This window comes from Pteropus alecto, unplaced genomic scaffold (genome assembly GCF_000325575.1).
Source record: "Pteropus alecto unplaced genomic scaffold, ASM32557v1 scaffold224, whole genome shotgun sequence".
Classification (NCBI taxonomy): Eukaryota; Metazoa; Chordata; class Mammalia; order Chiroptera; family Pteropodidae; genus Pteropus; species Pteropus alecto.
Window position 1 is genome coordinate 4,028,336 of NW_006436289.1, and position 10,041 is coordinate 4,038,376.

At 37.8% G+C, this 10,041-nt stretch overlaps 1 protein-coding gene across 3 annotated transcripts in view; it reads left to right on the forward strand.

Moving 5' to 3' along the window:
• Positions 1-9,109, forward strand: part of USP28 (ubiquitin specific peptidase 28) — a 40,437-nt gene extending 31,328 nt beyond the window's left edge. For 2 of the 3 annotated variants that reach the window (XM_006912799.3, XM_006912800.3), the window contains exons 17-24: positions 82-276; positions 1,056-1,195; positions 3,317-3,495; positions 3,615-3,693; positions 4,495-4,574; positions 5,136-5,259; positions 6,975-7,170; positions 7,540-9,109. In XM_006912799.3, coding sequence (XP_006912861.1) covers positions 82-276; positions 1,056-1,195; positions 3,317-3,495; positions 3,615-3,693; positions 4,495-4,574; positions 5,136-5,259; positions 6,975-7,170; positions 7,540-7,715 — 1,169 coding nt within the window. In that variant the 3' untranslated portion in view covers positions 7,716-9,109. Of the gene's footprint in view, positions 1-81; positions 277-1,055; positions 1,196-1,345; positions 1,533-2,519; positions 2,616-3,316; positions 3,496-3,614; positions 3,694-4,494; positions 4,575-5,135; positions 5,260-6,974; positions 7,171-7,539 lie in introns of all 3 variants that reach the window. The other variant, XM_025047471.1, reaches the window with a different exon arrangement.
• Positions 9,110-10,041: the final 932 nt, after the last annotated feature.

Here is a 10,041-nt window from a genome sequence, read left to right on the forward strand (position 1 = left end):
TCTTTCTCAAAAGGACCTTTTGATTTCTCATGACCTTTTGCTGGTAATACTTCATTTTAACTCTGTCTTTGTTCTTTTCAGAGGCAGCTCCAAATGAATCAGATAAGATGTTAAGAGAATTGGAAGCCCTATCTGTTGAACTTAAGCATTATATTCAAGAAGATAACTGGAGGTTTGAACAAGAAGTAGAGGAGTGGGAAGAAGAGCAGTCTTGCAAAATCCCTCAAATGGAATCCTCCACCAGCTCAGCATCACAGGATTTCTCTACATCACAAGGTATCCGAGAAGGGCATTTACACCAGTGGTCTAGTAGCATTCGTGCTACACTCCCTCAGCCAGCCCTGTGAACTTCAGCTTATTGAGTAATGCCACAGTGTGCAACTACAATATAGTTCAGATATAGTTGGTATTGCACAACCTGGTGAAATAACTTGTGGCTTCAGAATGTAATTCTGATGAGTAGAAATAATAGCAGAAAGACTAGCTACCTCTACTTTAGTCTTTTAGTTTTGCTTATTTCCCAGGTTGTAGGGGGATCTAGGATAGGATTATATGATAACAGAAGGAAACCAGACTTTGGGTGGGGAGCACACAATAAGAGTACACAGATGTCAAATTATATTCTTATATACCTGAAAACTTTTATAATGTTATTAACCAATGTTATCCCAATAAATTTAATTTATAATAGCATTAATTATAATGCTATATACAAATGTAAATGTATCAAAGCTCAAGAACTTTTAAAATATGATTCAAAAGTTTCTTTTTTAAAAAGGGTGATCTTCCTAACAGATGGTTGCTTATAGGAAGTTTTCTTGGCATAAAGGAATATGACAACGTTGGGAGCCCATTAAATTTTATAAGATCATCAGTGGGTTCTTGCTGAGGTAGCCATTTCTTCTAGTCACAGTTTCTAGGGAAACTTACATAGATTTTTTAAAGGTTTGTTAGGTCGTATATTAAACTTTGTATCCATCCTGCTTGCCTTTTACAGAGCGTTCTAGACCTTACTTATTATCAGATGCTAATTCCTTTGTACAATTCTTTATCAGAGCCTTCAGTAGCCTCTTCTCATGGGGTTCGCTGCTTGTCATCTGAGCATGCTGTGATTGTCAAGGAGCAGACTGCGCAGGCTATTGCAAACACAACACATGCCTATGAGAACAGTGGTGTAGAAGCCGCCTTGAGTGAGGTGAGAATGACTTAAGACTGGCAGGCTTTCAGCAGAAATTGCCACAGTTTTTCTCACATTTCTATTATTCTGTGTCTCTGCTGCTTTTAACCAATCCCTCTTTATTTCTCCTGTTTTTTCCTCACTTGTTCTCTCCATTCTGCTGCTACGGCTTAAGGAAGCTGAACCTAAGAAGTCCATGCCCCCGGAAACAAACCTTGCAGAGCAGTCAGAACAGCCCCAAAAGGCTAATGATGCAGAGTCTGCTGCCCAGCCTAATTCTGAGGTCTCTGAAGTCGAGATTCCCAGTGTGGGAAGGATTCTGGTTAGATCTGATGCAGATGGATATGATGAGGAGGTACAGAGATTAGTACAGGGTTTAGCTGTTTATTATCAGTCTTATATTCTTTTCTCATGTAGCTCAATATACTTTAAGGTGTTTGGCAATAATTAATATTTTCTCATTGAAACAAATAGTGGACAAGGGGCCCCTCTGGTTTTGACCTTAGTTACTATTTTTAAAAAGATGGCTTTGTTCCCACTGTATAATGCTCCCCATATGTATATACTTATGGCGGCCACTGCAGAGTCTAGATGGCTCAGAAAGGTAGAATTTACTTCTTTTTTTGGTATAATGAACAAAAAAGTTGCCTTTTAAGTTAGGAAGTTTTGTCTTTAATAGTATTAGTCAACTTTTTCCTCCAAGTGTCAAATTTTCACTTGTTTGTGAGCAAAACAAATATAAATTAAAGTTGTTTTTTAATTTAAAGCTTCAGGAAGAAGCTGTAGAATCCCAAGTTATTCATTGTATATCTCCTTTACAATTATCACTGCAAGATAAATAATTATGAATCTTGTCCCTTGGGTTTCTATTTTTTTCTTGTGATATGTTTTTTAAAATCATTGAAAGGTTTTCATTTTATAAAGTCATATTCGTGCATCCCCTAGCTGCCAAATGTACTGGTTGTCCTAGTAAAAGTCTAAAATATTTGTGCGTATACCCCAAACTACAGAACTAAATTGAAGTTCTCATCTCAGATACTGCTCTGAGAACTATAATTAACTTGATTCTTTAGCAGCACCATAGTAGATAATTTTAGACTTAAATTGTTATTCTTCTAAATTACAGAGAGTATTACAGAGAGTATATATGAATGTGTGTAGAAGGCCAAGGACTGTATGTGTGTATGAGAATAGGGTGTGAAACTTGACTTGCAGTAGCTGCTGGCCAAGGAGCACACTGCCATGCTTCCCTTCAGCAATCTGCTCACCTGTCTTTCATGCAATCTTCTTTTGAACCTTTCTTCTCCTTTTTCTTTTTATGTTTTGTGCCCTCTTGTGGTAGGTGATGCTGAGCCCTGCCATGCAAGGGGTCATCCTGGCCATAGCTAAAGCCCGTCAGACCTTTGACCGAGATGGGTCTGAAGCAGGGCTTATTAAGGTATCTCTGTTTTTTAATATCTCAACCTTATACCACAAGTATCATAATAATGAGACAGTAATTCTATTAGATGATAAAAATGGCATTAAAAATGACTTTCACTGAAGTAGAACATAAAACTCCCTTTCCTGTCCCAACAAAAGAATAAGCCATCCCACCATACTGGTCGCTCCTCCTCTCTTGGCACTAATGCAGCTTTGGTGGGCAGTGCCATTCTGTGTCACACCAGCCTGGAGGGCTTTTTCTTGTTTTTAGGAAATGTCTATTAATAAAACTGTAATTGAGACATTGCCTTTGTAATTTGGGGGCCATAATATGAGAAAGTAGGCCATGTTTTTCAAGGTACTTGAATAAAATTTGAGGTACTCGAATAAATTGCATTTATGTGGATTTTTGAAATTCAGGTCCTTGGGATGCAAGAGTATAACTGAAATACACTTGCCAGTGGCGCTTGTGGCTGCAGAACTTTATAAAAAATGTTTCTTATGAGTATAGTGTATCTTTGGTCCCAGGATGCTAGAGGAGCTTCATTTCTTATGAAGTGCAAACACCTTACAGATTCCATAGTTGCCTCTAATTCCTTCATAAGAAGAATTTCTTAGCAGTCTTCTTAGAGTTATGAAAACCTCTATAGGCATCAGCTTCCGTGTGCAGAAGCCCACCATACACCCTTTTCTAACTATTAATTTTGTTTTTAATAGGCATTCCATGAAGAATACTCCAGGCTCTATCAGCTTGCCAAAGAGACCCCCAGCTCTCATAGTGATCCTCGACTGCAGCATGTGCTTGTCTACTTTTTCCAAAATGAAGCACCCAAAAGGGTAGTAGAGCGGACCCTTCTGGAACAATTTGCAGATAAAAATCTTAGCTATGATGAAAGGTGAGAAGGGGATACTCAGGCAGATCCACCCTCCTTCTGGGTCTGGCTTGACTAACTGCCCTAATGGGGAAGCTGTGCACTGTGGCCTTTCATTGCTTTCTGAACTTTGTCCCACCCAGATCAATCAGTATTATGAAGGTGGCTCAAGCCAAACTGAAGGAGATTGGTCCAGATGACATGAATATGGAGGAGTACAAGGTGAAGTCTTTTCTTTCAATCTACAAAGCCACAAACATTAATTCCTGAGGCAAAATTGACAGTTTTGTATTATCAGAGACTGATTTGTTCTCTATCCACCCCCAATCCCCACCAAAAAAAGCTGGGTAAGAATGGATAAATCTTTTACCCTCAGAATAGCAGGTTTCTTTGTTCCTTTTTTTATTAGAATGAATCAGTACTTCATTTTCTTAAGTTAACTACTTTAGTCTTTTCCTTTTGAACTCATGGTTTTAGTTTATTTTAAATTATATAGTTTTCTAATATTTTTCTGTAATAGAAATTAAATTTTTGTGCATTAAAATGCATATATAACTACAAATTTTCCAAAAAAAGCATTGTATTATATATAAAATAATGTTAGATACCGCCTAAGGTGTGCCTGCCATACTTTTTGAGTTTGAGTGTTGCCCTGTGTGATTAAGACAGCCTCGTTTTTTCATCTTTCCAGCATCTGGATGGTTTCTTCTGAATTCGAGGTCATTCATTTAAACTAGAACTGAGTGACTTTGACCTGGGAGTTGGAAATTAAGATAGTAAATTCTAAAGCTCACATGAAATAAATATTTCTGTTCCTCAGTAGAAGAAAATTAGGATTGATAAGTAGACTTTTATTTTAAATGTTGAATATGTTTTTATCTGAAAGCTTTTGTATTTGTTGCTTTTGTGCGTGGCCATATGTGCTCAATCAATATATGTACTGAATTTAAAACTTTCTATGGTGGAAAGTGTAGAAATAGTTTATCGTGCTCATGATCATTAATGGTAGTCATTTCTTTTCAGAAGTGGCATGAAGACTACAGTTTGTTTCGAAAGGTGTCTGTGTATCTCCTAACAGGCCTGGAACTCTATCAAAAAGGAAAGTATGTTGGCCTTTTATGTCATTAAGATTTTTGGTCAAGACACTGTTATTTATTGATGCCCACGCCGGTATACTAAGAATCGCAGCCATGCATCACCTCCCTTGTCACATGTTACAGTGTGCCTCTACTTTTTCCAGTGTTGCACTTCAGTTTTACTCTAAACTGAAAATGATATGTGTTTTTTCATCCTTCACATAATGATAGATTTATTAGTAATGAGACATAATGGCCAGATTTTCTTTGTGATAAATGAAGATGAACCAAGAGAATGAATTTAAGAGTTAGCATGGACCTTAGTGAGCATTTAGTCCACTTTTATTTTAGAATTAGGAAAAACTAAAGCCAGGGAAGTTTCATTATTTGTCCTGGGTTTCTTGGCTAATTTATAGAAGAGCTGAGACTGGCTGCAGTCTTTGACCTTCAGGCTTTTCCCAGTACCCAATGCTTCCTCCATCTTTAAGACTTTTCCATAAGTGCAGCCACATATTAGAGAATAGTGAGGTCTAAGCCCTGCATTTTGGAAAGGAGCACTCAGCTATTGTTTATCTGCCATTTTCTAAGGTACCAAGAGGCCCTCTCCTACCTGGTGTATGCCTACCAGAGCAACGCCGCTCTGCTGATGAAGGGGCCCCGCCGGGGAGTGAAGGAATCAGTGATCGCTTTATACCGAAGAAAATGCCTTCTGGTTTGTGCTCTTTATAAAGCCTTGCGATTTTTATTGTTTTGTTGTCTTTACTTCTGCTGCAAGCTATGAAGAAATATAACTTAAAAAACAAAATAATCTCTAACAGGTTTCAGATTTTTCCAAACTCTCCAGAGTAGTTTAACATTGAAACAGGTTATTTTAAGTTAAGTGAATATCATTCTCCTTCAATCTCTGGTAGAAGTTAGGTTGAGAATTAGTTATCACTTTTTTGGTGTCCTTTATGTATACCTGCACTATAGCTTTTATCACGTCACTTTCGTACTAGATTGAGAGTTCCTTGAGTACAGATTTTCTTATTCAGCTGTTTTCTGCGTCTGGCATGTAGTAATAAATGTGTATTGAAGGAATGCAGTGTTTTTTTCTGTGTGCCTTGATTAAAGGTCTGAACCGTAAGAATTGGCCCCGCCATTCTGTTAATATCACTGTCATACTGAAGATCCCTCTTGCCTGTTTTGCATTTGGCAGCCACATGGAAAGGCAGACCTATATTCGCTCTGCCTATCCAAAGGCTTAAACAGGTGCTTTTCTTTCAGAAAACTACAAGGAGGAGTCTTGCCCTCAGATTGTGTGTCGTGTTTGTCTTCCCTGAAACCCAGCAGAACAGCCCTTCACAGGGAGAATCAGGCCAGCATTTTTACCTTGCTGTTAATACTAAATGGAGGAGATTAAGTCATGACATATATTGACCTCAAAAGCTTCATTTTCTGATTTATACTTTGATTTCTTATAAGTGTGGCAGGGCACTTTGAAGTTGAAAAAAAGGGCCTTGTGGATTTGATGGATCTCAATTTTATTAGTCATGCTTTTTTTTTTTTTTTTTAACCACCAAATACAGATTACATTTTGAATGTTCTGCTCAGCTTCCACAGGAGGGCAGTATTAGTGATTTAGATTGTTTGCATCCCTGGCTCTTTACCCTCAGTGTGCATCAGAATCACCTAGGGAGCTTTCACCAAGTGATGAAGCACAGGCCCTTCCCCAGTCACTTTGCCCATTTCCTGTTTGCCCCGAGAATACACTTGCCAGTGGCGCTTGTGGCTGCAGCGTTTACTCTGAGATAACTTGTGGATTACAGTCCTAACCTTACTCCCAGAGTTTGCCACAAAATATCTCGTTTTTATTATTATTTCCATATTGCTCTAATATATCAATAGTCTTTGGAAACAAATGACATCATTCTGTTTATAGCCTTCTGTTTTTAGTAGTGGTATTTCCATTTACAAAATAGAGTAATTCTCAATCGCTGAAAATGTCAAATCCTAGGAAACATAGCATTCTTATGCACGATGTGAAATTAACACTGGCAGTGAGCCACACTTTTTTTTTCTAAACGGGAAACGATTTAAATTGGAGTCTGGACATCAACATACTTCTACAGGTGATTCTGATGTTCAGTGGAGACTGAGAACCATCGAATAGGCCAGGTATTGAGCATGACCTTGACTTGTAAGTTTAGGCCAGTGGATCAGAGACTTTAGCTGCATTAGAATCACCTTGGGAGCTTTTAAAAATTCCACTGCCTAGGTCACCTGCATACCAATTACATCAGCATGTCTCGGGTGGGGCATCATGGTTTTTAAAGATTCTGTAGGCAATTCCAATGTGCAGTACAGTCTGAGAACCACTTATTTAGGATCTGCTAAAATAAATATTTATCATTCAGACTTTTTTTTCACCCTGCCTTTAATCTATAGGAGCTGAATGCCAAAGCGGCTTCTCTCTTTGAAACAAATGATGACCACTCTGTAACAGAGGGCATCAATGTGATGAATGAGTTGATCATTCCCTGCATTCACCTTATCATTAATAATGATATCTCCAAGGATGACCTGGATGCCATTGAGATCATGAGAAAGCACTGGTGCTCTTACCTTGGGCAAGATATTGCAGGTATGTTGTGTTTAGGACTTCCAATAATTTCTAAGCCTCTCGAGAACTGTAGACATCACAGTGGTCCTACTCTGTAGGACTGGTTGCCAAACCTTTTAAAGGGGTTATTGGAACCTCCCAGCATATAAATGAGTTAAAAGTGGATCTTTTCTACTGAAACTAGCAATCGGAGCCTGGGCCTCTGTTCCCTTTAGCCTCCCCTTACCTCTTCCGTAGCTGCTGAAGCATCTCCAGGACAACCAGGAAGCCTTGTTTGAAAATATCACTGCTATGGGCTATGGAAGGCCTGCCCATATAGTTGCATACTTACTAGTTTTTACTCAAAGATCTGTTTAGCTGTATATGTAACCATCCCTTTTCCCTCCACAGAAAATCTGCAGCTGTGCTTAGGGGAGTTTCTACCTAGGCTTCTAGATCCTTCTGCTGAAATCATTGTCTTGAAGGAGCCTCCAACTATTCGACCCAATTCTCCCTATGATCTTTGTAGCCGATTTGCAGCTGTCATGGAGTCAATTCAAGGGATTTCGACTGTGACAGTGAAATAAGCCCCCACGTGTTCAAGGCTCATCCTGGTCTTTGGTTGTACTGATGTCTATTGTCACTGTTAACCTTGGGCAAAGAATTAGGTGAAAAAGTAAGATTGAGATCCAGACCCCAACCATGCTGTGTGTAACAAATGATTGAAAATAAATTGCACAAAAGCAATTTCACTAAAAAAGGCATGAACCAGTGTATTAAGATATTTAATTATGCCAGAAGATCTAAAATGGCCTCTTCTACCTACAAAAATGCTTGGCTTTTCTAAGCCTTTGCCACTTTTTAAATTATCTTTCAGACATAAATATTTTTGACAGCAGAATAGAAAGGTGATTCATCAGAACCTGAACCAGATGAACAGCTACTAGTTATTTTATCAAATACAGATGACATTTAAAAATTTTTAACTGCAAGAGATGAGAAGTATAAACCTTGCCTGGCTCCTGACATGTGACAAAATGGATTGCTGATAAACCACCGCCCTTTTACATGTGGGTAGAATATAAGGTCATATAAGATGCTGAAAAGTTAAAAGAAAGCTGCCTCCTTTTTCTTCTTTTTCTTTTATTTTATATTATTAAATAAACCAGAAAACCTCATGTTCAGTCCTGAAAGAAAAGAAAGCATTAAGGACTTTAGGTGGAATAACATTGTGAAACTTGTTAGGTGGTAGGTGCTTTTGTTTGTTTTATTTTTTAAATGAGAAGGTGTGTGTATGTAAACTCTCTGGTGTCCTATACTAGTATGGTTGAGCTTTTTTTTTTTTAGTGGTTTGGGGAGGGGGAGCTTTATTTTATTTTTTGTTATTTAAGTATAGCTGGTATACAATATTATATTAGTTTCAGGTGGACAGTATAGTAATTCGGCATTTATACACCTTATGATGTTATCACCACACAGTAATCGTCTGTCACTATGCAAATTTATCATGTTGTTGGCTATATTTCCCTTCCTCTTTTTACCCATCTTCCCACCCCCGACTCTCTGAACAAAGCAAAACAAAAACAGACTCAAAGAAACAGATGAAACGGATGGTTAAAGGTAGCATTTTGATAGTTGTCAGCCATTTAGGTAAAATTTTCTAGTGTCTGAAAATGATCAAAAACAGATGCCTAAGGCTCCTGTTGGCCTAAAAGAACATTTTGATGCCCTCCCCTTTTTGCTTTGAAAAAATAAAGAATGTGGGTTTGTAAAAAAAAAAAAACCTATGTGTGTATATATATATATATATATATGTATATGTAGAGAGAGAAATATCCCCTGTTGAGCACTTTTAAAAGGCTCCAGATTGGGTATAATATTTTAACCAAATTTTTAGCTTAATGAGGGAATCGTGGGAGGGAGGAATGCTTGATACAACTATGCAGATTTTATAAATGTGCAATAAAAGTATTTGTTTTATCTTTGGTGTGTAGTATGGCCTTTATTTAAATATTTATTTTCTATTTTGGAAATGGTTGGACTCGGTAAGCATTTGTCATGTTTCAGTTTTACTTTTTTAAAAGAAACAAGATTAAAGGGTTAAGCTTAATGGGGATGAAGTAAGAGCAGGCAACAGTCAATTCTTGAGCAGCACCTGGTGGTGACTGATACTTTTTATCTCATTTGCTAGTTTCATTGCATTTAAGTGTATCACTTTGTAAGTTGTCATATTTAGAAGGCAAACTATTTTTTTAAAACAATTATATTATGATTGATGTTTTGGCCTCCTTTTACAGATATTCAGAGATGCTTTTGTGTTTTAAAATTCACTGCAGCTATTTGTTTCATGGGAAATAGATCAATTTTCTTATCTATCGATTACCTTTTACTGTTTGAAATTCTGCATACCACCATTTGCCTTTCAGTTTTAAATCCCTATCATTATTGAAGACTGTGCACAGTTACATTATTTCACTTAATGTAACAACCCTGGGGTGATGAGGACTATGGTTTGTCTAAGGTTAGGTGTCCGAAGTAGTGGGGCCAGGGCACTAACCCTTGGTGGTCTGTTCTTCACAGTCTGTGCTTTTAACAACTGCTCAGTTGTCCTTGGTAGTCTTGTAAAATCTTTTGCTTTGTGCCTTTCCACATTAGTTATTTCTTGGTCAACTATTAGGAATCTACAGTTGGCCAAGAAAAGAACAGATGGACATCTATAGTGTGCGGTGGTGGGTAGTTTGTAAGATTAGGATCCACTCAAACCGCCAGGGGAAGTGCTGAGAAGTAATTTCTTTTTCCTCACATTAGCTGGCTGTCTTAGGTATAGCCTGGTTTCTTACAGAGTCCACAAACTGCCTCAGGCTAAGAATGATATTTAAAGGGATGTCAAAAAAAAGATGAGGGGAAAAGAGG